At 54.8% G+C, this 26570-nt stretch overlaps 1 protein-coding gene across 1 annotated transcript; it reads right to left on the reverse strand.

The window, feature by feature from the left end:
• Positions 1 to 3: 3 nt before the first annotated feature.
• On the reverse strand, positions 4 to 25030 carry LOC116993932 (cullin-9-like). The gene is made up of 42 exons (XM_033055177.1): positions 24927 to 25030; positions 24542 to 24603; positions 22920 to 23525; positions 22020 to 22174; positions 21100 to 21636; positions 18274 to 18412; positions 17064 to 17254; positions 16212 to 16587; positions 15803 to 16004; positions 15309 to 15516; positions 15029 to 15222; positions 14688 to 14905; positions 14312 to 14543; positions 13854 to 13959; positions 13312 to 13539; positions 13057 to 13147; positions 12818 to 12989; positions 12535 to 12640; positions 12272 to 12367; positions 12010 to 12185; positions 11487 to 11620; positions 11231 to 11407; positions 10875 to 10990; positions 10249 to 10431; positions 9747 to 9904; positions 9267 to 9477; positions 9000 to 9165; positions 8732 to 8877; positions 8439 to 8556; positions 7831 to 8027; positions 7484 to 7752; positions 7043 to 7406; positions 6607 to 6747; positions 4870 to 5034; positions 4589 to 4752; positions 4361 to 4454; positions 4102 to 4176; positions 3512 to 3622; positions 2074 to 2191; positions 1598 to 1731; positions 1327 to 1418; positions 4 to 948 (listed from the first exon to the last, which is right to left on the reverse strand). Exons 3-42 carry the CDS (start codon positions 23509 to 23511, stop codon positions 756 to 758), a joined length of 7545 nt encoding a protein of 2514 aa, XP_032911068.1. The 5' UTR covers positions 23512 to 23525; positions 24542 to 24603; positions 24927 to 25030; the 3' UTR covers positions 4 to 755.
• Between the last annotated feature and the right edge of the window lie 1540 nt (positions 25031 to 26570).

The raw sequence follows: 26570 nt of genomic DNA on the forward strand, positions 1-26570 counted from the left end.
TTTCAACCCTTCTTGCTCAGGGTTTACATTCTTTTTTTGCAAAGATACAGTTTTATCTGAACAACCTCTGCATATATATATATATATATATATGTAAAATATATGTGTGTGCATATATTTATAAACTTAAACAATCCTGCAAACTTTTGTCACTCATAGTAGCCTTTCCTGCTTCGTAACAGAGAAGAAAACTCCAACAAAGGGCAAAAATGCAGCCCCTCTCAACTAGAGAAACCGAACCACATCCATCTGTGGCTGGAGAGCATCCCACCAGCTCCAGCTGGGAGGCTTTAACTTGAGTGTAAATGCATCTTTTTACAGCATTTCTAGATACTAGCCATTGCTGGACAGGGCTGTGCTGGGACATGTGCCACCCTCCCCTGTGCTCAGCCCTTGGGGAGAGCACATCAACGACAAGGAGCAGCCCTTCAACAGGTGGGAAGTGGTCTTCACTCTGCAGGTGGGCTGTGACTTTCTAACCCAATTAAATACCAACAGGCAGAACTGGAGACAAGGGAAAAAGGCAAGAAGATGTCTTTCTGAGAGAGGTGGCCACAGTAACATAGACCAGCTGCCCAGAGCACGTTCCTGCATATTCAAGAGTCACTGAACAAGAAAGCTCCCAGAGGAAATGTTTTGTTCCATCTGAGAGCTCCTCCCTGGCCTTTGAGGAAAAACATTAACACAAACTGGTTGAGACAAAGTAGAGGCAGAGGTCCAAGACAGCAAGGCTGGGTGACAGAACATTTCTAGTGTTAGCTACGATAGCTATCATTGTCATCAAAGTAAGAATCACAATCTGAATCATTATCAATCATGAAGTTGTCTTCATCAAGGTCATCGTCATCATCATAGTCTTCCTGCCACTGTGGATCATATTCCTCGTCTTCAACCTCTTTGCCATCCTCATCAGTGTTGGGGGAGTCACACAGGATGATACGTTTTTGCCTGTAGAGAAAGAGAGTGTAAGAGCAGAATCTCTGCTGTGAGCACGAGCCACCACCTAGCCCCACAACATCCTACTGTCATTGTCTCAGCACCCCATCCAAACAAACTTAAGAGAGTCCAGGGAGAGCAACTCCCATAACTGAATCTGCCAGTGATGGAGCTTTCCTGATCATAGCTGCCTACAAGCAGAGGATTTGCTGACTTCCCTACACCATTATGTCACTTAAATTGCTACCTCAAACCATGAAACAGGATGCAAGTAATCAGTGTCTGTCGTTCACTCTTTTGTATGTCAGTGAGCACAGGAGAAAACTCTGCTCACCTGCTTTTTGTCTGCACTCACTCACCTTCCCCTGTTACCCCTCTAAGAAAACTCACCCTGTGCATGCAAGGGCTGAAGCAGGCACATTTGCAAGTTTCAGCTTTCTCTGAACAGCATCTCCTGAAGTCTGGAGCCCAACATGGAAATCCTGTTAGCAGGAAGGAACAGTCAAAAGAGACAGAAACAGCATGTAATTTGGGGTGCAAACCCCTGCCCTGCACACACACAATCCTGAGTCTATCCCCTCAGCTGACCAAGCCCTTTAGTTTGCCCACAATTGAATCAGACCAGAGCAAGACAAGCCACAAGCAGTCACGTGGCCTTCACCTGTGTGGAGTGCCAGAGAATTGCAAAGAGACGCTCCTTGATCTGCCGCACCAACTCCAAACCCAAGCGGAAGTGCTCTGCTTTCAGGAGCTGAAGAGAGGTGGCCAAGTCCTGGTACTGCAGCAGGGTTTCCTCTGCAATTCAAGGCCAACAAAGTCATGCTGCATCCCACACTCTTGAGCAGAGACCAAGTCCTTGGCTCTGATTGTGAAGCCAGCCATAGTTGCTTAGATCTCCTTTGCACAGGCATCCCTTTCAGAACAGAACATGTTGCTCTTTACTGCATCAATCTCCACTGGAGGTCAAACTGCTCCAGTGGACTTCCTCAGAAATGACATCAGGAAGGCAAAAATGGACTGGGAGAAGTGAGGCCAGCTGGGTGTTCATATATATCCTATTGCCCCACTACAGAGCTGCTGCTCTTTGACTACAGCTGCAAATGCTAGTCACAATTTCAAAGAGGCTGCAGGACTTACCCAGAAGGATCTGCAAAGCATTAGTGAGCAGCTCCAAGCTCTCAGTCTGTTGTTCCACAATATCCATGCTCTCAGTGTCCTGGTTATAGTAGCTGTACACACAGGAGTAGGCCAGCACCTGGAAAAGTATGGATCATATTGTTAAGCACCCTCCTTCAGCTTCAGAGTGGGCAAGAAGGGATCAGCATCAAACCCTTCCAGACCTCATTATTATCAGTGGCCTCTGGCCTGTGGCCACAGCCAAGTGACCCATTATGACAAGCCAACAGCAGTGCCAGGCTAACTAGAGCTACTGGGCAGGATTGGAAATGAATGTGCAACTATTTTATATTGAAGTCTAAAATAACTGATTGTTCCCAGCTGTAAACCATCACAAGAACACAGACTGTAAATGCATAACAAATGTGACTGACCAGCAGGCAAAGAGTCAAACCTACCAGCGCACAGGACTAGGCAACGCTGGCCAGCCCAGGCTGAACGAAAGTGGCAGTGAACTAAGAGAATGGAGCCCAAAGGGAAGCAGGCATGGTGCTATACAGCACCAAGAGCCCACAACAAAGTGGCAAACAAACATTTCAACAAGTGGCAAACTCCAGTTATGAATGGATGACACCTAAAGCCATAGGGGCACCCAGCCGGGAATGAGATCACTCCTTCCATTTAAAGAAATGGGCCACAAAATTCAGTATTAGCAGCAACAAGCAACAGTGATGTGTACCCAAGAAAACTCAGGGGCTAACACAGTGAGAAGACAAAATAGGGTCAGGCACTCTTGTCCCACATGCCACTCTCAAAATCAAGCCTGCAAAACCAAGGTGTATATGCAAAGTCAGTACTGCAAAGACAATTCCCACCTCCTGCCAATGTTTCAGGACAGAGCAGGCATTACAGGCCTAAGGTGTCACAGGCTTAATGCACACACACATTGGCTGCATCACAAATCCTTTTTAATGTCACTGTGAGGACATGCAGTAGGTAACTCACTGCTCCCAAAATATCTATAGTTCATGAAATGAAGTTAGGAAAAGAAAATCATAACAGGAGCATCAAGAGGAACTTCCTGACTGTAACACACCCTCAAGAGAGCTTTCAAAATACCTTTACTGGGGCATTTCTAATAGGAATGGACCAAACCCAGTGGATGAAAACCCTTAATACAGACTATGTGTTGATTCCATGGTGTCAACTTGAGCTGAGTTCCAGATCCTATTACCTGACTGTAAGGAACACTGCAAACATAGCTCAACTCAGACTCAAAACAGGGAAGGGCAGAGATGAGCTCTTCCTCTGTCCTGATGCTACTCCTCTCCTCAAGCTTTCTCTGTCTCTTTTTCTTTGGAAAAGAACAAGGTTGGTGTCTCTTCACTTTAAGAAAAGCATGAAACACACTAAAAAAATTAAGTCTAAATCTCAGCAAGACTATATTATCGAGCCTTACCTTCCGTGCCTGTTCTAGCACTTTGCAGGCATCAAGAACAAAGGTCAAGTTCCTAATTTTTGGCATCTCTCTGATGGAAGAAATGCTGTTCCTCAGACTTGTGGCAAATTCCTGCAATAACCAAAGGAGGGGGGGAAAAAAAGTCAGTTTCACTGTCAAGCTCCACAAGACTGAAAAAACAGAACCTTCCACACAAATAATTGATAAGCATTCTGAAGTGCCATCCCAGGAGATGCAGGCAGCAGCAGAGCATTTAACGAATCCAACTATAACATTTCTATTGTGCCATCACTTCAACCTCTTACAGCACCTCAGCTCTGAGCAGGGCTCAGCCTTCAGTCACCATTGCTTCCAACTCCTACACCACTCTGAGCCCCTGAACACCACGAGTCAGGTGCTCGGTTTCCGCAACAGACTGGGTAAAAGAAAGCAGCCAAGGACTACTCCTTCATGTCAGAGCCAGGGCAAAATGATCATCCAGTGATCCCCACCTGGACATGAAGCCTGCTTCTAAGTGACACAACAGCAAGTGCCCTGTTCACCAGGGCTGAGCAGCAGTCAGCATCTGCAAAGGAAGGAGGAGGCCTCACCCTTGCATGGTGATGAAAGGTGCATCTTTCATTGTAATCCTGGAAACGCTTCTCCTGCCAAGCTGCTTTACTCACCTGAAAGGAAAGGTATAGGAACTTGTAGCAACTTCCCTCAAGTACCAGGGCCTCCTGGAAATGCCAGCATTACTGGCAAATTCACCAGAGTAAAGGGCCCAAGTGGAGATCCTTAGCATCTCTGCGAGACTACAGGAGTCTCTGAACACAAGCCTGAACCAAGGAGATACAGCAAACCACTCACCATAGCAGAGCAGTTGTAATAATCCTTGTGATTTGGCCTCCAGGGCTTGAGGCAGCGCCAGCAGAATCCGTGGTTACACTTTACACAAGTCATACTGAAAAAGGACAATGGGAATCACTCAGTCAGCCACTTGCTGGCAGACAGTTCCTGACAGTGCTCCCCTACACCACAGCCAGGGACTGTGCCACCCAGTCACAAACACAGCAGCAAACAAAATTGTATACTCACTGTAGGCACCCCTCATTTTTCTCTATCTGAGCCTGGCAGTTTGGGCAGTGCTTTGAAATGAGCTTAGCCAGATGTTTGCTTTGGGCTTCACTTGTCATTCCCTCATAGTATCCATCATCATCCACCCACCGAGACATGTGGCTGCAGCTGGCAGGATAATGAGCCTAAGAGAGAGGAAAAGACAATCCTGAAAGAGAAAAAAACAAAAGAAAACCACACAAAAGCAGAAGGGCGTGTGCCAAACCTAAGGGAGTACAGCCTGTGATCCAGCTCGGCCTCACCTCTGGGAAGTTGCAGTTGAAGCAGGATTTCCAGGAGCACTTGGAACAGGCTGCTCCATAACCAAGTCCATCCTTAAGGAGGATCTGATCACAGCCCTGAGGGTTGGTGCACCATGTCAGGTTGGAGCAACACTCAACATAGCGTCTGAGGAGAGCTTTTTCATACTGTAATGAGAAGCCAGGAAAGAGATTTAAGCCTGAGAAGCTGCATGGTTAGGCCTTAAAGGCAGGGTCTGGTCCTCTGGGCTATCCATCTCACCAAACAGCTGCTCACAACAAAACAGCACTCAGACAGTTTACCCTTTCATTCCCTTTGTGCTAATTTTTCTATCCCCCCATGTCATATCTGGAAGTTGTTTCATTTCACAGAATTGCTGAGGTCAGAAGGAATTTCTGGAAATAAAACCTGGTCCAACCTCTCTACCTTAAAGCAGGATTGCTCGGAACTGTGTGCAGTTGGATTTTGAATATACCCAAGCGTAGAGACTACAAACCTTCCTGCCAAAACTGGTCCCATGTTTCACTTAATATTGAAAAAAACAAAACAACCCAACAACCAGTTTTGTTGTTTAAATATAATTCCAGCATTAGATCTTCATACAATAATGTAGTTATTTTGAGCTCAGGATTGGACCAGAGATCTCCACAGATTATTGCAACCCAAAATATTCTATGACAGTATGTGTGACTAAGCATCAGACATTAACACTCCAGCCACACCACTTACTGATCAAAAGGAAAACATAACATTTCAGTGAGAGCATCAGAGCAACTTGTTAAAATCAGCTGCTATTTATGTCCATCTGCAATAATTATTTCTTTTTATAAAACAGTCAGAGCAACAGGCTACTAAATCCTGCTTTCAGGCAGGTATGACTATGGGATTTGCAAAGGCAGTAAGGAATAACAGTCCAGACATATGCACTAATTCTCCAAACACTTCCTATAAAAAACAAGACAAAAGATACACCTGTCAAACAACAGAGCAGTGGAAAAGAGACTCTTCTGCCCAGCAATTAACAAAAAGAGTCTGTCATGTGACAGCTGCAGCTCTGCCATTAAGTGGGGAGGGCATTCAGCCCTAAAAACTCAAAGAACAGAAAAACTAGCTTCTGCTTTAGGACAAGCAGCTACTGCTGTAGCCTGATGATCAAGCTCAGAAAACCTGGTTTAGAGACATCTGTAGACTCACACAGACTTAGAGTGAAGATTAAGTCTGATGTGGTAATTCCTGCCATCTTAACAAAAACCTGAACTGCTCAAAGCCAGAGACTGATGGGAGAAAAAGGACATAAGGGTCATTGATGCAGCAGTAAAATGAAATTGCTCACATTTTCATTTGGTCTTTTTTTAAATTATTATTATTATTACTATTACTATTATTATTATTACTATTATTATTATTACTATTGTTTAATTGTTCCCAGCACAGAAAAAAGGGTATTTGTCACAAGCTGCTACCACGGCTCTCATCTAGTCCTGAAGTAATGATGTCCCTGAAATGTTGCTTGCTAGAGATATATTTAGAGGAAATACCATTGTGCTCTCTTGTTGATGTTATGCTTTCCTGAACAGCTGGTATTGACCATATTCAGAGACAACAGACAAAATCTGGCTGGCCACCATTACCATGCTGCCAGTCTTGGTAACAGGAAGGGAAAAAGAAGCAACAAAATAGTGCTGACCAAAATGTAAGAAGAGAGCTTGGACATCCAGCAACCACCCCTCCTGCCTCACCTTGGCTATAATCTCCTGGGAGGACACGATGGAGTAGATGAAGGCTGTAGTTGGCTGAGCACGGCACTCGGATATGGGACAGGTGCAGTTGACAACCATGTTCTGCTCAATGCGAGTTGTGAGATATTCCCTCCAACAGGGCTGTCAGGGCACAAGAGGAGAGGTCAGACCTAAAAGGGACTGTGTGACCCTGCAAGACCTCCCCACCCAGCAGAGGGTGCACAAAACCCCACATATCATGGGTAAGTACCCAAAAGCACAAAAGTGGGAATAGACAAAGCAGGGAGCGAAGGATCACAACAAAAAAGTGAGCTAAGAAAATGTGTAAGCTCTGAAAAATCCCCTGATAACACCTTCAGAAAAAGAACAGCTGCTCCAAGTAGAGAGCAGCAATTCCCTGTCAAGTAGAAGGAACCAAAGGCCCCAGGACCTTCACCTTGCAACAGTAGTGCATGCAGCAAAGGGTTGGTGGCTTCTCAGTGGGACACAGCTGGTTCACACAGACTGGGCAGTGGGTTCCAGGGCTTGGGGGAGGCTGGACATCCTGGACTTGCAGCCCTGAGGAGATGAGCAGGGCCTCACGGTTCTCCACATAGCACTGGATCAGGAAATCCACATTCCAACGACAGTGCATGAGGAGGTGCTGAGCAACATCATCTGGTATGCTCAGAGTATCCTGGACCTGCTGTACTGTCTGGTTCATGAGCAGTTTTGCCTCCTCTGGACTGAGCGTGTGCCCCATTGGCACCTGCAGCATTGCCATGAGATATTCCTCCGCCCTGTCTGTGCCAGGATTCCGTCTGACATGGAGAAATGGGTCATGATCACACAGGGTGGAGATGCACACCCCTCCACACCTGGTGACATGCACCCCTACCTATGCAGGCTGTCTCTGCTGTCGTCCTCCTGGGCTGGAGGACATGCCTGGGCTGGTCTGCACTGGAAACTCATCTGTGCTTGGCCACCAAGTGGCGTTGTGGATTCAGCAGAGATGTATTCCAAGACATGAGGCCTCCCCTCCTGGCGCCGGAGATAGCCCTGGTTCAGCAGGTGCAGGATGCAGGACAGCACGTCCACGCTGTGGCAGCAGAAGCTCAGGAACTGCACCCCTGGCCCCAGCTCTCCCTTCTGACAGGCATCGGTCACCTAGGGCAGCAAGGGAGCCCCAGTGCAGTGGCTGCAGCCCCCAGGCAGCCCCTGTGCCCCCTCTGGCCACCCCCGTACCCTGAACACCAGGTTGTCGATGTGCAGCTGCTTCTCCACCTTGAGGATGCGGGTGATGAGGCAGCACAGGACGTTCCTCTTCCTTTCCAGGGCACTCACCTCGGCCCTCTCTGTCCGCAGGTACCTCTGCTGGGGCAGCAGCCTCAGCTGGCGGCCGGAGCTCTGGGCCAGGGCTGCCTGGTTCAGCCGCAGCACACCTGGAGCCAGCACCCAAGCCAGGCTCAGCCAAGCCTTGAGCTGGGCCCTGGAGGAGCCCCAGGACACACACGTGTGCCTGAGGGACCCAACCTGGGCCTCCTGTAGCTGCCAGCACTGCTGCCCGCCCCAGGCCTGTCCCCACACGTGGCCCCAAGCCACAGCCACGCACACGGCCCCTGGCCCTGGCCCAAGCCCACACAAAGAGCCAAGACCCAACCACCCACACCGACCCACGGCCCGTGCACAGCCCTGAGCCCACCCCACACATCATCCCCAGCCTGACACTGACACACACACACCTGTGCCCCAGCACCAACACATGGACACAGCCCCCTCACCAGCCCCACGAGCTCGTGCACCCCTCCGGGCCCAGGCCAGCCCCTCCCCGGGTGCCCCAGCCCCACACTCACCCCCTGGAGTGCAGCTCCCCACCAAGATGCCCTGGCCGTGGGTCAGCGGTGTCAGCGCGTGGAGCACCAGGTCAGCAGGGAGCCCCGTGGCCTGCAGCAGGGCCTCCACAGCCACCTCCTGCGGCACAGGGTGGGAGGGCAATGGCCAAGACACGCTGGCCACAGGCCTGGCCTGCAGAGCGCTCCTGTGCCCCAAACTGCTGGAGACCCCACCAGAAGGGAAGGGAGGACACGGCCCTGCCATGCCCCAGCCTCCACTGCTTCCCTGGCCCCAGTGTGCCCCCAGCCCCTACCTGGGCGCTGTTGAAGCACAGCAGGATGTACATCTGCAGCGTGGACACGTGCAGAACGCAGTCTCCAAACTGCAGCTCGGCGTGGCCCAGCCACGTCCACTGCAGCCGACGGGGCTTCGTGAACTCCCAGCCCAACTGGCTCTGGCCTGCCAGGGACAGTGTCAGTGCCAGGGATGGGGACCAGCCCTGCCAGGCACTCCCAGCCCACCACCACATGTGGCTGAGCTGCCCTGGGGGGTCAGGGCACACCCCCAGCCACAGCACTCACTCTGCTGGCAGAAGTCAGTAAACTCCTCCAGGGGGGAGCTCAGCACAGCCGGGAAAAACCTCCCAGGGTTATCCATGTAACAGAGTGGGGAAACGGGCCAGCAGCGGGGGGACAGGGCCAGCACCTTCACCTCTGGCACATCTGCCATGGCAGCTGTTCCCAGCACCTGGGCACAGGGGCACGAGGACAGCTTAGGTCAGGCTCTGGGATCCCCATGAGGAAATCCCCGTGAAGCCTCTGGCCTCCCCACGCCACCATCCCTCTCACCTCATCCAGGTTCGTGTCCAGCTCCAGCAGCCGCTTATCCTGCTCCTGCAACTGGAACAGGCAGAACTGCCGCTGGAGCTCCTCCGACTCGGCCAAGTTGCTCAGCATATCCTGGGGAAAGCGGCTGGGGAAGCACAGCCCGATCTGCTCCACGATGCCTCCTTCCAGCCAAGACGGCCCTTGTGTCAGGAGCCGGTCCCCCAGGTAGTGCCTGCCATGGCCACCAGCTTCAGTCAGGGCTGGGCCCGAGCCCTGTGGCCATCAGCCACCTGCCAGGAGGCAGCCACAGCTCCGAGCCTGGCCTCACCCCACAGCACACGGGCCTGGTAGTACACGTGTCCCCACCCTGTCCCCAGCATGGAATGTGATTCCACGCACCGGCAGCACCCACAGGCCCTCCACACTCCATGATCCCATAAAAGTAAAGCGGGAGCACCACTGCCACAGGCCCCTGGCTCTGGGCAGACACAGCAGCCTCACCTGTAGAAGTGTTCAAAGGTGTGGGCAAACTCCAGGCCACTGAAGACCACAAAGGGCTCCAAGAACTGCTGCAGCTGCCCCAGAGGCCCCGTGCTGCCCGCAGCCCTGCGCAGCTCCTGGATCTGCACGTCAAGGTAGCGGGCAAACTGCTCACTCACCTGCAAGGGACAGGCCTGGCTGCAGACAGGACTCACCAGGTGCCCACAGGGATGAGCGGGGCCAATGTCCCTGCAGGGAGCAGCTGGGAAACCCTGGCACTCCCGGGAAGGGGCCGAGGGTGCCCAGGCACCAGCCCAAGGCAGGAGTGAGCCAGGGCCGGGCCCACACTGGGATGAGCACCAGACATCTGAGCTGGGCACCACCCAGGGTGCCAGGGCAGGGCTCTGTGACTCAGGGGGAACAGGACAGCACCACCCAGAGTTTGCCCCAGTGCTGTGAGCCAGGGCAGCTCCCCAGCCCATGCCCATGGCCACGGCACCGGGGCCACGCTCACTCGACTCACGTGCAGGGCAGTCAGGAAGGAGAGCTGCAGCAAAGCCCCCGCAAAGCCCTGGCCCAGGGCCAGCACAAAAGCAGCCTGCTGCCCAAAGAGCTCCTCCGTGGCCCCGCGCAGGCGCTGGTACAGCTGGCAGTACCGCTCCGCAAGGTCCGGCGCCTGCCCTGCCGCCTCCAGGAACCGCTGCACCTGTGGGAGCAGTGCAAGGGCTGAGCCTGCAGCAGGATGAGCCCTCGGAACAGACCAGCCCTGCCCTGCCCTGCCAGCACCAACTGCCCGGGTCCCTGGTGCTGCTGTGGGGCTGCCAAGCTGTGGAGCACAGCTCTGAGGGCTGGCCAGGGGCTGTAGGGGCACTACGGAGACACAGCAGCAGCCCAGCAGGAAATAACAGCTCGCCACTGGACCTGTCTCCTGGCCTGCACCATCAGCCTGGCACAGGGCCTGGCTGACACCTGAGCCACGCCAGGGTGGCAAGCACAGCAGGGCTGTCCCTGCATCGCTCCAGGCTCTGTGGAGGCCAGGTACAGCCCTGTGCCCGCCCCACGCTCCCAGGGCACTGCCAGACCCCACTCCCTGCTCCAACCACCCTGGGAAGGTCCCACGCCCCTCCCAGTCGGCCCTCCAAGCTCTACCTGCTGCTGCACCATGCCACGCCAGCACTGCAAGATTCCCCACAGGCCTCTTGACTTCTCCACCACCGCCTTTGCAGTCCTGGCCAGCACCTCCTTGTTCTTCCCCTCCTTCCCACCTGCCAAGGGTCAACCTCAGGCTCAGTGTGCCCCCATGGGCAGGCCCCGCACACTGACCTGCCACAGCAGGGCTGAGGGGACACTGGGGAGGCACGGCCACTGCTGGGGCATGACCACAAGCCTTCCCTGGCCCAGGAGCCTCTGTGCCATAGGACGCTCCCCAGAGGAGCCCCATGGCCACAGCCTGGCACTCTGGAGCAGCCCCCACCCAGCCCCACGGCAGGGCAGCCCCGCCTCACCAGCTGCTCTGGTCTCCTCTGGCTCGGGGCCACCGGGGTCCACGTGCACCAGGAGCTGGGTCAGGCGCCGCACGCAGGAACCAAAGGTAGCCCTGCGCCCCGTGGCACGGTGGGGCAGCTCCACGCTCTCCAGGTACTCGCTCAGCAGCCAGGCCAGTGGACTGACACCATCAGCATCTGCGAGGCCAAGCACTCTCAGAGCCAGGAGCCTCTGCCTGGGGCACAGCACGGGCGGGTCCCGGAGAGCGCAGGGTACCTGGGCTGGTGATGCTCTGCACCAAGGGGTTCACCAGGGCCTCCCAGAACGTCCTGCCCAGTGCCTGGGCTGCCTCGTCGTCAGGAAGGAAGCGGTTGGCAAAGCCCTGCTCGTGCTGCAGCGCCCGGTTCAGTCTGCAACAGCGAGCGGGCAGCACAGGGTGCCAGGGGCTGCAGAACTCCCATGGGAAAGCAGAGCACAGGGCTGACTCCCTGCTCTGCCCTTGCCAAGGCACGATGGCTCGCTGGCCCTACTAGCTCCCAGCAGCCAGTGAGGACCCAATCTGCAGTGCCTGTGGCCAGGAGATCCTGCTCTGCCTGGCCAACCTCTGCCATGTCAGGATGTGCTGGCCCTGGTGAGAGACCAGCATCCCTCTCTGGGGGGTCAGCCCAGCTTAAGCTCTGGGACCCCAAGGTGGCACATCCAGCTACTCCTTTCCCAACCCTGCAGTTCCCTCACAGGCTGCCAGCCATGTCCCCCTGGGACACCAGGGACACAACGGCACAGCCAGGAGACGACTCACCTGCCAAAGAGCTGCAGCAGCCACCCCCGGTCTCGGCAGATCTCCTGGCTCCAGGCATGAGCCTGAGCAGTGCAGGAGAGGAATGTCCGCCGGCACAGCTGCTCTTTGAAGATGGGCCAGAATGTGGGCTTGGGACCCAGCACCTCGATGCCACGCACACGTGTGTCAATGCCACCCTGCAGGAGAGGGGGACCCTCAGTTCCTCGGGCACAGCCCCAACGCCCCACACAGCTGCTCCCAGGCCCAGCCCCTGCTCCCCTACCTGCTGGCACCGCTTCACCCGGATCTGGATGACGGGCCAGAAGCGGGTCATGTTCTCCAGCAGGATCACTCTGCTGTCCGAGGGCAGGATGGTCACCTGCAGGGAGGCACTGAGCCCTCAGCACGACAGGTAGCTCCAAGAGGCACCGCAGCGCAGCTCCTGCCATTCCCACCTCTCCGAGGGCACCTCCCAGAGCCTCACTCCAGGGCCAGATCTCCATGGGACACAGCAAGGACCAGCCCACCACTCCCACGGGGACTCACCGCATTGAGCTCCGTCCTGATGGTGGCAGGGCTGTCCCCGCCCAGCACCACCACCCGGGATGGCATGTAGCTGGAGTCCTCGCTGGCCACCAGCATGCTCAGCTCCCTGCAGCACAGCAAACACGGGGCTGCCCGCCTGTCCCCACTCCCTGCGCCAGCCCCCGACAGCTCCACGCCCTGCCGGTCGTGTCTCGCTGCCCCCAGGGCAGGGCTGCTGTGGCAGGGCTGGCACAGATGCCCAAAGCTCTCTCCTCCACACCCAGCCCTCCCAGCCCAGCCCCACCTGATCACCACCCCACACTGCATGTGCACAGTGATGAAGTGCGAGCCGGTGCTGCCGTTCGACTCCCAGTAGGTCTTGGGGTTCCTGTCCATGAGCCTGCTGGCCTGGTGCGAGTTGGAAGAGACCTGCACCTTCTCCCAACACTTGTCCTCCTTCACCTCCATGCTGGAGCCTGTGGGCAGAGCACATGGAGCTTCCAGCCACCAGGCCTGGGCTCAGCTCCCCCAGCCTGCACTCACCTTGGCACAGGTTGTGCAGGAAGACGTCAAAGAAGGGGATGCTGATGGGCTGGTGGCTCCGGCGGTGCTCCTCAATCTGTCCCAGGACCAGCTGGGGGATGGGGCATGGCTCTTACCAGGGGCCCCATGTCCTCCTCCCCTCAGCCCCCGCAGGGCTGTGCCAGCCAGAGAGCACAAGGCCATCCCTGAGCAGCAGGGACAGCCTGATGCCCCCAGACCCAAATCCCCAGCGCAGCCGTGCCTCCCCAGGCCCACCTGGATGCAGCCAGCCAAGATGCTGCTCGTCAGCTTCCTGTAGAGGCTGGCGTACTTCTCACACTCCAGCAGCAGCTCCAGCAGGGCCGGCGCCAGCGGCGGCACCGTGCTGTGCTTTTCCAGGGCTTTGGACAGAACCTCGTGGGTGCCCACGTGGCACATCACCACCACACAGTCCTTGCTGGCGCTGCCCAGGCGGTGCAGGAAGCCAACTACCTCCTGCAGCACCTACTGAGACACAGCCATGAGCAGACTGGCACTGCTGGCAACTCCCCAGCTCCCCACAGCAGCCGGAGCTGCAGCTCCATTCCCCTCATCCCAACCCCACCAGCACCCACCAGAGCCTGCCAGGGCACAGCCACACTGGGCATGTGGCCACCAGGACAGGACATGGCCAGGACAGGCGCTCCCCACCTCTCCCAGCGCCTCGGACACAAGGCCAGGCTGCCACCACTGGGGCCCTGCTTGCCCAGCACCGGGCCTGGCTGAGGCAGGGACAGCACAGCCACCCCTGTCTGCCAGGAGCCCCAGGGCCCCCTCACCTCCCAGCTGCTGCTGTGGGTGCTCAGGAAGGACACACAGGGCTCCACACTCTCATGCCAGGGCAGCACATCCTCCTGATAACTGTCCAGGAACTTGTTCAGGATCCTGGGTCATGGAGGGGGCCTGCTCAGGCTGGGCCACAGGGACAGCAGTGCTACAGGCAGCCCTGCTTCCCTGCCCTGCCTGGAAGGCACCTCTCAGGAACTGAGAGCCAATGCTCCCCTGGCACCTTGCATGTCCCCACCAGCACTCAGGCACTTGCTGCTGTGTCCCCACACAGCCCTGTGACTCAGGACACTCCAATCACCACCTGCCTACACACTGGGGTGAGCCTGCCCCCAGTGAAGAACACCCCCACCAGCACCTACAAATATGCACTGGATATCCCCAACAGGACCATCAGCACCCACACACCTGCTGAGGGGGTCCCAGACCCCCCCAGTCACCCTGCACCCACCTGAGGATGCTCAGGCTCACGGCCTTCTCTGTCCCCAGCAGCTCCAAGCTGCACAGCAACAGCTGGAAGTAGCTCTGGTCCTGCAGCAGCTGGGCCACCTGGCCACAGGCAACAGGGTCTTGGCTGCAGAGCTGCCTCTCCAGGGCCACCACCACCTCCTTGGACAAGATGCCATCGTCCAGGCCACCCAGCAGCATCTGCACGCCCTTGGGGTCCAACGGGACCTCTCTGCCTGCCGTGACAAGGACACCTGAGCCCAGCCCGGGCTCTCACTCAGCAGCAGCAGCCCCTCAGGGCGCTCTGCCCTGCCCAGCCAGGCAGCTCTGGCCGTGGCACCCGCGGGGCCGTGGCACGGGCAGGGTGGGCAGCACGGTACCTGCAGCCTCCGGGCCCAGGGGCAGCCGATGCTCTGCCAGGCGATTGATGGCGCTGAGGGCCAGCACTGCCTGGGGGCAGCCGCTGCTCTGCCCGTCCCTCCAGCAGCTCTGCAGCACCGCCAGCAGATCGCAGCTCGCCAGCTGCTCCGCCAGGCCGCGGTGCCCGTCCATCAGCATGTTCACCACCAGCAGCCCGTTCTGCACCCCTGAGGAGCCCCTGCAGGGACACAGCCGTGCCACTCTCCGCCCCCGGGCACACAGCCCCCCCTGCACCCACCTGCCCATCCCTCCCCCTGCACATTCCCCCCAACCTCAGCCGCTCCCCACACTCTGCCCCTACCCTGGGACCCTCTGCATGGTGCTCAGGGCAGCAGGGATGCTGCTCAGCAGGCTGGCACAGCCCTCGCTGGAGGCAGAGCCGATGCTGGCAAAGATCTCTCGCAGCATCTGCGCATCGCCGTGGTTCCAGGACAAGCACTTCTCCCCGGCACCTCCCGGCTCCCCGTCCGCAGCTCCCACCAGCACCTTCAGGGCCTGCGGGGACAAGAGCAGTGCACAGGGCAGCGGCTCCTCCACCACCCTCGGGGCAGCCCTGCCCACCCTCGGCCCCCGGCACTCACCGCCAGCCCGGCCTGCTGCACCAGGGCGGAGCAGCCGTGCTGCTGCATGCAGCCCAGCACGGCCCGCACGCCGCCCTCCGTGGCAAAGGGCACTCGCCACTCGTAGCGGGCCAGCAGCACGGCCAGCAGCCGCAGCGTCACCGCCACCAGCGCCTTCTCTGCCACCTCCGTGCTCAGCAGCTCCACTATCACCTGCACCAGCTTCTCCCTGCATGGCACAGGACACCTCAGGCACGGCCTCCTGCCACTGCCGCTGTCACAACAGCACCTTGGGCCCGCCAGCCACCTCCTTCCTGCCCACCCTGCAGCTGGGACAGCCCCGCAAGTGAGCCTGCCTGGGACAAAGGGACACAAAACCCACCTCTCCTCTTACACACAGCACCCTTCACACTCCCACTGCCACCTCCCACTCTTCCAGCTCAGCCCTGTCCCCCACCCTGCCCACAGGGCCCTCCTCAAGCAGCAGGAGGGGTGTGTACCACCCCAGCACTCACCCAGCACTCCCCGTGCCCAGCCCGCCCTGGGCTGTGCCCACTTGCTGCTCCGACTTGGGCTCCTCCTCCAGGATCTTCAGGATGTGCCTGAGCCCAGCTAAGCGCAGCCCCACGGCTGAGCTGCTGCTCTGGATCACGTCCACCACAGCTGCAATCTTGCCCAGCGAGCCACTCTCACTCAGCCCCTTGCAGCTGCCCAGCACTGGCCGGAGGGACGGAGCCGTCAGGGCAGCGCTGACACCTCCAGCAGCTCCCGGGGTGCCACACACCCCCAGACCCAGCACCCACAGGCACCCCCACTTCAGGCAACCCCTGCCTGCACGGCCCCCATGCCCTGCCCAGAGCCCTCCCCACTGGAGGCAGCAGTGCTGCTGCCAGCACCATGCCCCAGCAAGTGGCAGGACATTACCCTGGCTCTGCTCCTCCGTCACCTCCGGCAACAACAGCCCTTCCCTCTCCAAGAGCTCACTGAACAGCTGGGAATCCGACTTCTCTGCCACACCGCGGGCTTGGGGCGGCCCTGGGGCTGCACACAGTTCTCCCTCCGCTGCCTTGGCCATCGTGCCTTCAGGGCCAGGGTTCCCACAGTTGTCACCCTCTGGGGACACTGCAGGGCTCCCTCCACCATCCTGCTCCGTCCCCCTACCAAGGAAGTGTCTGGCGTAGACACGGGAGCCACGCAGGTCGTGCACAGAGCTGCCCTGGCACCGCTTCTCCAGAACCTGCAGCACCTTCTGGGCCAGCTCCACAGGTACCGACAGCTGCACCAGGCCTTCTTCATCCACCTGACAGCCACACCATGGGGGCAAGTTCATCTCGGGCTCACCACACACCCCACGCCCCTTGTGGCAGCCACTGGCACAAGGACAGAAAGGCTGCACCGCCACAGGTGCCCAGGGCCACTCCCCACTGCCACCCTCCCCTGGCTGTCCCCAGCCCAGCTCCCACCAGCCCACACCTCCCACCCGTGCTCACCACCCCACTGCAACTGGCAGAATGACCCCACGGCCCTGCCTCGCCTGCCCAAACCCCGCTGGACAGTCACTCTTCCACTCAGGGGACCCTGCCTTTCCTCTCATCTCACTGCTCTGCTGGGCCAAGCTCTCCATGCTTTCACCATCCCCACCCACCCTCCCATTTCTGTCCTGTTCAGGCTGTCCCTGCACAGCTCACACTTGCCATCTCCTCTGGGCCTGGTCCCTTCCCTAATGCTCCCTTTGCTCCCTGCTCCCATTTCCCTGCTGCAGGCACTGGGCCCTACCTGCTCTCCCTGGTGCTGCTGGATGAGACAGCTGATCTCTTCCTGCTCCTGTGCTTCCAGTTTCCTCACAAAGAAGAGCAGCTCCCACCATTCGGCACGGCTCAGGGTCTCTGCAGCCTTGGGCAGCTGCTGCCCCAGGTAAGGCAGGGAGTACAGCCCCCCCAGGGGCTTGCACAGGAATGGCTGTGGAACTGCAGGGGAGCACAGCAAAGAAGGGCACTGTCAGCTCTGACACATCCCCCATCCTCTGCTGCACACCCCACATTTCAACTCATATTCTGTGTGGGATATTATACCTGGAAAGAGTTATACACAGAAGTGAAACAGAGCTCCTGCTTCTCCAAAAATCAGAAAGACAATAAAAATGAGAAATCTAAGTAAGTTTGTTCTAAGTTAGACACTGCACACTGATGTGAATTGAAGCCTTTAACTACAAGAGGTAGAAGCCATTTAAGAAACCATCTTTTCAACTGGCAATAAGAATATTTTCAAAGTGTGCAATTAGCTGCTGATCTCATTAACATTCTCTCTCGCAGCCAGTAAATCCAAACCACTCTACACAAAAGATATTCTAGAAGATCACTGCTGTGATAGAAAAGTTACTTTAATAGGTTTCCCTGGCTAGAATCACGTCAGATGATGAACAAGAAAGGGGAATCTGAGCTCTGGATTCTGCCTTTTATCCTCTCCCAGTACAAGGCCAATGTTAAATGATGCTGCAGCTGTCTTACAAAAACAGTTCTTTAATACTTTAACACCTTGTTAAAAGTTTAACAGTATGAAGTTAAAAAAAATGTTGCTATATTAATGCTTTTAATATAACATTAATATTGATGTTTGTCACTTACTTAAGGGCACTTGAGTGCCCCCAAACTGCTTCCAACTCAGAGAAATTCTAAGTTCATGTTTTGGCAGTTTGGTCAGTTAATCAAACACAAAGTTTTGACAGTTGCAGTTTAAATCAAATTTTATGCTTTTTATATCATCACTTCTATTATAGATCTTGACAGAAGTCAAAGGTTCAAAAATACTCCATTCGATCACAAGCCATGCAATTCCCTAACTAGCTTTACATAGTCACACAAACTAACAGTGCTTTCTAAAATCCAGCCTGCTACCACTATGTGTTTGGCCATATAAAGGTCACCACTTTTATCCCACAGGATAATCAGAAAGAAAGAGATGATGTACACATGCATCACAACCTCACCTGTGTCTACATTAAAGCACTTTGTCACATTACATTCCTTTTCCTGAGCAGCAGGATCTTCCCACTGGTCCCCAAAGCCAACAATCTCCAGTATGTGCCAACGCACCCAGTAGGTCCGACCCGTTGACTGCCGTAAAACCTGTGGGTGAAACAAATCCAGATTATCAGATCTGCTCACTTGTTCAATCCTCTTGCTACATATGTCCTCCCATTTCCCAAATGCCTGGGGACAGGAAGCACTGCTCAAGTAGAAGACTGTGCAATTTGTGTGCAGTACATTGTCCAGGTTTGAGATATACCATCTTTATTAACTTCTTGCGTTGGTTACACCTGGATCTTCATTTTTAAAAAATCATTTACTTTGCCTGCAACCACTACAGATCTCACTTAGTACAACAGCAGAGGCACGAGTGCATCCAGTTAATCACACCTGTTTCAAAAGTGGCAAGCTGCAGGTGCCTTGGGAAAAGCAAACAAAGGAAGAACATAAAAAACACTACCTTGAGGCAGATGAGCTGTATGTAAAGTACCTCAAGGCATTTTTATAACCTTGGTCATTCATCAACCCTCTCAAAACAGGTTTTGGGCTCTTGACAAGCATGTCTCAAAGGCAGCAATTGTTTCCTCTGCTTTGTCCAAGTTGCCTCTCAAAAATCAAAAGCATTTTTTATGGCTTCCCATACCACAGTGTTACATTTAACCTTCTAAGGAGAACCCAGCAACAGTAAGTACAACATGTCAGCAGTTTTAAAAAATAGCAGAAAAACATTTGGTTTGCCTGTTTCACTGAGCTCTTTTGGGGTTACACCAGTGCTACTATGAACCCATTGTGCTGGACAGATGAGACGCTGACAGACTTTGGGGAGCACTGTATGGAAGGAAGTTGAGTTAAACTACACACAACACCAAATAGTGTTTGATGTATCCCTCACCTAAACTAGTTACATATCAAATGCTATCTCAAAGGAGTCATGGAAAGATATGGCTGCAGGACCAGACAAAACAGTGAGATTACTTCTTTGGAGAGGTAAGGAAAGCAACAGAAATCAGAGCAACAAAGGAAAGATGAGATGAGGTAAGAGATAGACTCATGATGGACTGGCCCAATTGCCATTGAGATGTGATTTTGTCAATAGTGTGAGCCTTACAAATAACTTCCTGAAAATAAGCCTGGATGGAAAAACTACAAATTCATTCAACCTAATTAAACAGAAAAATAGACAAAAGAGGGAACCCAAGGGACCAACAGCACAAAGAAAGTGGAAGTTAACAGTACACTTTATTTCAACATTGAAGTGAAAACCCTTTGAAATTTATGTCACTGGCAACAGGAGAAAAATATGAAAGGATCCTGGTGCTCTTTCCAAGTGCCCAGTTCATTAAGAGTAAAAGCAAGTACAAGTTTGTAAGAAACAGAAATCACAATCCTAGGAAAAAACAGGTATTGGAGACCAAGAAGAATAAGGACAAAGAGAGAATCAGTATGAAATACATTTCCTTTGAAATTTATGGAGTGGGTTATAAAAGAAGTTTATAAACCACCTAAAAGTAAGATGCAAAGCAGTTATTCAGCTGAGGGGGCCTGAATAGAAACATCACCAATATATGGACCTGAAATAGAGAAGCCTTTTAACTGAGATATATGAAAGATAGGGAGGTGATTCCAGAAAACCAGGGGAAACTCTTGCTCAGCCAACCTACTGGCCATCTGTGATGGAGTGACCACATCAATGGCCAAGGGAAGAGCTATGGCTGTCACCTTTCTGGACTTCTGTAAGGCCTTTGACAGCAATCCCACAACATCCTTCTCTTCAAATTGGAGAGATATAGATTAAACAGATGGACTATTCAGTTGATGAGGAATTGGTCGAATGGTCATATCCAGAGGTCAGCAGCTCAATGTCTAGCTGGAGATCAGTGACAAGAGGTGTCCCTCAGGGATCTGTATGGGATACCAATACCATTTGGTACCTTCATCAGTGACAACAGCGAGATTGACTGCACTCTCAGCAGTCAATGGTTTGCTGACAACACCAAGATGAGCAGCGCAGTTGACATGCCTGAGAGATAGGATGGAATCCAAAGGGAATTGGATGAACTTGAGAAGTGGGATCCTTATGAGATTCAACAAGGCCAAGTGCAAGGTCCTGACCCTGGGCTGTGGCACACCCCAGTACCAATCCAGGCTGGGGGACAAAGGATTGAAGCAGCCCTAAAAAAGACTCAGCAGAACTGGAGGATGAAAAGCTGAACACGACCTGGCAATGTGCACTCAGAGACCAAAGAGCCAACCATATCCTGGGCTGCATCAAAAGCACTGTGGCCAGTAGGTGAAGGGAGGTGATTCTGCCCCACTGCCCTGCTCTGCTGAGACTCCACCTGGAGAATTGCACCCAGTTCTGAAGACGTGGATCTGTACAAGGCATGGACCTGTTGGAGGAAGTCCAGAGGAAGACCACAAAAAATGTAGCAGGGATGGAACACCTCTGCTATGAGGAAGCACTGAGAGAGTTGGGGTTTTTCAACCTGGAGAAGGCTCCAGAGAAACCCTGCAGTGACCTTTCAATACTTAAGAGGGGGCTTGTAAGAAAGATGGGGACAGGTTTTTCAGTAAGGCTAAGAAAACTTAGCAGCACAACTCATACAAAACCAACTAGCCTTCCATGCAACCCACCTCTCCATCTCTGAAAGGTGAGTATTTTGCTAGGTCAGATGACACACCTATTCTCCAACTTCCCGCACATAAAGGCATCATCAGGAATTCATCAGTCACCCTAGTCACTCCCCTCTGCCATTCCAGCCAGAACAAGTCTCTCCATGACCTACCTGTACTGTGTGCATGTTATTGGTGCTCTGGAGAAACTCGCATTCCTCCCCAGCTCTAACGTCACCACAGTCCTCCAGCAGGCGCACCCGCATGCCACGCACCAGCTTTGCCCGCAAGTACTCCACGTAGTCACTGCTGTCTGCAAAGTCTGATGCAGTCAGGAAGGTGCAGCCTTGCTTTTTGGGAGGACCAGGATTTGAAGGCATCACAAGCTTTTGGGCAGCAGTGCTGGGCAGGGTTTTGTGCTGGAAGATGGAGCGGGCAGGGCGAGGCTGCAGGTCCCCCCGGGGCAGCGGCTCTGCCTTGTGGCTGCGGCTCCAGCCCATCGCGCGCACCAGCTCCGAGATGAGGTTTGCCATGGCCATGCTGAACTCAAACTCCTGCTTCACACGGCTCCTCTCCTCAGGGACAGGGCTGGGCACAGCACAGCCCTGCTGCTCCTCCTCTCCCTGCTCCACGCCACTGCTCAGCTTGTCCAGGAGAGAAGTCACACACAGGTAGTGCTTCACCAGGACAAACAGCTGCTTCCCAGGGATCTGCAACAGCACAGCTCTCACACTCGGCCTGCAGAGCACCTCCAGCCCCCAGCTCTCTCTGAGCCAACAGCTCATTCCCAGGTAGGCTCCCATGAGAGCTCTGGACCAGCTGGCAGCAGCAGAGACCCCTCAGCCCAGCCTCCCCTCCCTGCTGGCAGACCAGGCTCTCCAGGTGCCTCTGCATCACCCCCAGCTCTCACCAGGCCCAGGTCCTGAGCCAGCTCTCCCAACAGCCAGTCCTGCTCACCTTCCCCCTTCAACTCCCCTCTTGTCCCCGACAAGGGTGCCAGCCCTGGCCCCACTCCCACCCCTCCTGGCCCCTCCTGGCCCCTCCTGGCCCCTCCTGGCCCACAGGCCAGGGCTGGTGGCAGGTTTATCACTACCTGTGGGAGGTGAATCCCCTCGAAGGACATGCAGTGCTCTGCAGAGGACGTGATCTCAGCAAACAGCTCCAGCAAGGTGCAGCGACTGTCAAAGTCCATGTGCTGCTCAATGCCATCCTGCTGGCTCAGGGACAGCAGCACATAGGCCCGGCTCCCTGCAACAACAAAAACTCTTCAGGCCCCAGAAAGACAACTCTCAGCCCACCCTCCCCTGCAAGAGACAGAGCCACAGGCAAGGAACAGCTTTGCTGTTCAGTGTGACCTGATCCATCTTCTGTCCCTTCCTCTGGAGTGGCAACATTTTGCTCCATGGGGTATTTTTTCTACCCCTAACGCTGCAAGATTCTTACAAAGCAGCAACCCCAAATAACTGACTCCAGAACAGGGTCCCAGGTAAGCCAAGTTTTAACCTAAATCTGCCCCACTTCAGAGCTGCATGAACTCAGGCACAGGACAGGGAAAACCAGATCTCCTGTGGGATACCCCACAACCAGCAACCTTCCAGGTGCACTCAAGTCTCATCAAGCACTTCCAAGCCATGGCAGTGCCTCTTAAATCAGACCTCTATCTAGGGCCTGAGGAAAGGCTCCCTGCCAGGAATAGGCCAGAGACTTTCCAACTGACAGTTTGGAGCAGAGTCACCTCACACTCTGTCAATCTCCTTGGCCTAAGTCCTCCTAACACTTAATCAGCATCCAACCTCAGAAACCCGGCAGGGGAAAGAGCTTCTAACTCCAAGAGCAGTCCAGACAACTGCAACCAAGGAAATCTGGAAGATCCACACTGATTCTTCCCCTTTTGCCAAGAAGCCCTGAGACATGCTGCTTCCCAGCATCTCACCCCTCCCAAAGGCCTGGCACTCCTCAGCTGCCCAGCGGCAGGAGCAGGAGCAGCCCCCACCTGCATCATGTGCACCCAGAGTGCGCAGCATCTGGCTGGCACTGCGGCGGATCTGCTGCTCCTTGTGGCACAGCATCGTCGTCAGTAGGTCCAGGGCTCCTGTTTCCCTGAAGGCGCCCGCCAGGGAGCCGATGCTGGCGTAGGCGCCCAGCACGTGCACTGTGCTCAGGATGGAGCCCTCGGGTGTCCCGGCCTCGGCCACCTGGCGCCCGGCTCGCTGCACCAGGCTCCTGACATCGGCCTTCATCTCCAGCAGCGAGGCTTCGTCCAGCGAGGCTTTGTCCGACAGGCCGGGCACCTTCTCCTCTTCCAGCCGCGGCCCTTCCGGCCTCCTCTGGCCCAGCAGCGCCGGGCAGCTGGCGCACACCTCCTCTGCAGACATCCACATGGAGATGTTCTCTGCCTTGCTCTCTGTAGAGGAGGCACTGCTGCCTCCCGCTGCTCTCTCCTCCGAGCTAACGACGCTCCACTGCACCAGGTATTCCGGCCGGCCGGCGTGGCCCCGGCGCTGCCGGAGCAGCTCCTTTGGGTAGGCCTGCAGCTTGGGCCCCAGCTGCACAAGCAGGGTGCCATTGTGCTTCTCATTCACCATGGCAGCAGATGTGGCTGCAGAGACAGAGGGGAAGCAGGGTCAAGCTTTTATTTCTGACCTGTTTGCTGGGGAAAGTGTGAGCCAGCACTGACAGTAGAAGTGGTCAAGGTACAGCTTTTGATCCTGAGACCCTACACCCAGGATAAATCCACTTTGCAGAGGATTTGCAGAGGATTCCCCTTCCAAGGAAATAAGACAGTTTTTCATAAACAAAACTGGTTCCAAACATTGCTGGCATGCACAGGAGATTCTCCTCAAAAAGAAACTAACATAAAATATAATGCAAAACAGGCCCTTTTATAAGAGAGCAAATAATGATGGGAGATTTTAGTCCTATTCACATCCCTGCCACTGTCCACAACATGACCCTCACAAGTTGCTGCTTTTACACTTCTGCTTTCTGTCTTGATATTCATCATCTACAATTATTTACACTGTGAGTTTACCTAGAGCTCATGGTACTCTCACCGTGCATAGGGACCTTCATATCACCAGGTCCTGAAGAAAACAATGAGCAGTTTCTCAGATTTAGTTCATATACATTAAATCAGGTTCACTACCTGAAAGTCTCTCAGTATTTCCTCCTTGGCCTCTTCTCGGAATTGTTTGCCTTTACAATGTTTCGTCAATGGACAAATTCCATAGAACTAAAATATTTCTACTCTCTGTTGCCTGACTGTTCTGCATCTTGGGACTACAGAGAAGACAGAGTGCTTCTCTGCTTTCATCCATGCAAAGAGCAGCATGTAAATAATTTGTTGTCCAAGTGCCAGCAATCAGCCAGCCAGCTGCAAACAAAACCACCAAGGGCTGAGTTCACAAAGGATTCCAGATCAGGCTGACAGGAAGGATCTCAGAGGAGCTCAGTCAGGTGGCAGTGGGAAATGCTCCACCACTTACACACACTGCAAGAAGCAGTGAAGAAGACACCAAAGAAGATACTGACCATCAAAGACTACGGCAGACACATTACAAATATTTTCCAGGTGCAGAGAGAAGCAGCCTGAACTCCCAAGACATTCATACTTACCTCCGATTGCGCTGCCTTCCTTGGAATTTGCAGCATGCCAGATGAGAATCTTCTTGCAGTCTCTGTAATAAAAAGACCAAATTTTTCGCCTGTGCTTTGTAACAGTGATTAGATGCCAAACCACAAGCAAAAGAACTGTTTTCCTCAAATGAGCTTGTACAGTGCGCACACACACACACAAGACAGCTCGCACCGACGTGCCTCGGTCCTGGCACCGCGGAACACACGGGCTTTCCTCCGAGCCGTCCGGGACAGCCGGGCGAGCCGCGCCGCTATGCCGGGCCCTTCGCTCACGGCTGTCCCGCTGTGCCGCTGCCCCCAGAGCCACGGCGAGCCGGGCACGGTAAGGCCGGGCCCAGCCCCGGTACGCGGGAAGCCAACTCACCCCCAAGGCGGGAAGAAGGAAGCGGCCCCTTGAGGCGCCGGTCCGCCGCTGCCCACGGGCTCGGAGCGGCCCCGGACGGAGGCGCAGAGCAGCCCCGGCGCCACCGGGAGGCGGCGGAAGCAGCGCGCCGCTTCCGCACCCGCTACGGACGGCGGCGAGGGACATGGGAGTGGCGGGCGCTGCGCGTTCCGTGCCGTGTGCCGCAGGGTCCCCGCCGTGTCCCTCCCGTGTCCCCGCCGTGTCCCCGCCGTCCCTCAGAATCCCAGGATGGGTCAGGCTAGAAGAGACCACCGTGGGTCACCTGGTCCAACCTCCCTGCTCAGGCAGGGTCATGGCAGAGCACGTGGCACAGGATGGTGTCCAAATGGTTCTTGAATGTCCCAGTGAGGGAGACTCCACAACCTCTCTGGGCAATCTGTCCCAGTGCTGGGGCACTGCACAGGGAAAAGGTTCCATCTGTTCAGATGGAACTTCCTGAGCCTCAGTTCCTGCCCATGTCCCCGTGTGCCATTGCCTGGTCCATGCTCTGACCCCTCCCTGCAAACACTGACAGACATTGGTGAGGTTCCCTCTCAGTGTCTCTGCTCCAGGATGAGCAGGCCCAGCTCCCTCAGCCTTTTTCCTCAGAATGAGGTGCTCCAGTCCCTTCATCATCTCTGTCACCCTCTACTGGACCCTCTCCAGGAGCTCCTTGTCTCTCTTGCCCTGAGGATCCCAGAACTGGACACAGCACTCCAGACTGGCCTCACCAGGGCTGAGCAGAGGGGCAGGATCACCTCCCTGACCTGCTGGCAGTATTCTTCTTAATGCATCCCAGGATACCATTGGGAATGTGCCACAAGAGCACTGCTGGCTGCCCCACAGGGTCCCTCAGGCTGGCTCATGTCTCCCAAAGGGCTTTCAGGCTGGCACAGAGCACAGGGGCTGTGGGTTGCAAAGCTGCAGTTCCCCAGCACCAAGCTGCACACGAGGAGTGGTGGTGAGCAGTGGAAAAACACGAAAGATTGGAATATATTCTGATTCCCCTGGCTAATGTTAGAAACGAGAACAAATGAAAATTGCAAGCTGAAGAAGGCATCTGCTAGAGCAAGCTGCTTTTTGGCAACATGGTAGTGTTGTGCTGTGTGTTGGTACCATTTCTCCGGTGATTAATTGTCTTCATCAAGGGCTGTAACAGGATGGGTGGCAGGAAGGCTAAAAGCATGTCAAGTCAGCACTAATGTTATTAGTGCAAATGCACCATTAATCAAGAATTACAGTGCAGCAGTGTCAGGCCTGTGGCCCTGCGGTGGTTCCAGCCCTGCACCCACCCTCCATCCACCCTGTTGGCTTCAGTGACAGCTGCGCTGGCTCCCGGCAGGTTTGGGGCTCTGAGACTGCCCTGTTCTCAGTGCTGCTGGAGAGCCAGTTGAAGCCAGCTGCACACAAGTTTGGCCTCTTTCCAGCTCCCTTCCAGCTTTGGTGTCACACTGATCTGAAATACCCATACAGCAATGTCCAAATTCTTATCCTTTACCCATACTTTCCTTCCTTGGGGTGCAGGTTTCTATCAGTCTTATAAGATTTGTTTTAAATTATAAACAAATATTAAAATCATCAGCTAACTGGATGAGACTTTGCTTTCTTATTTGATCGTGGAGCAAC

Source organism: Catharus ustulatus, chromosome 3 (genome assembly GCF_009819885.2).
Source record: "Catharus ustulatus isolate bCatUst1 chromosome 3, bCatUst1.pri.v2, whole genome shotgun sequence".
Taxonomy (NCBI): domain Eukaryota; kingdom Metazoa; phylum Chordata; class Aves; order Passeriformes; family Turdidae; genus Catharus; species Catharus ustulatus.

Bases quoted from the DNA above. Each gene is read 5' to 3' on its own strand.
- LOC116993932 (XM_033055177.1), bottom strand. From the start codon at position 23,511: ATGGTGAATGAGAAGCACAATGGCACCCTGCTTGTGCAGCTGGGGCCC. The intron at 7,753-7,830 runs GTACGGGGGTGG...TTGCTGCCCTAG, and splicing joins TCGACAACCTGGTGTTCAGG to GTGACCGATGCCTGTCAGAA. The intron at 5,035-6,606 runs GTGAGGCAGGAG...TTCTCATTACAG, and splicing joins CCCAGGAGATTATAGCCAAG to TATGAAAAAGCTCTCCTCAG.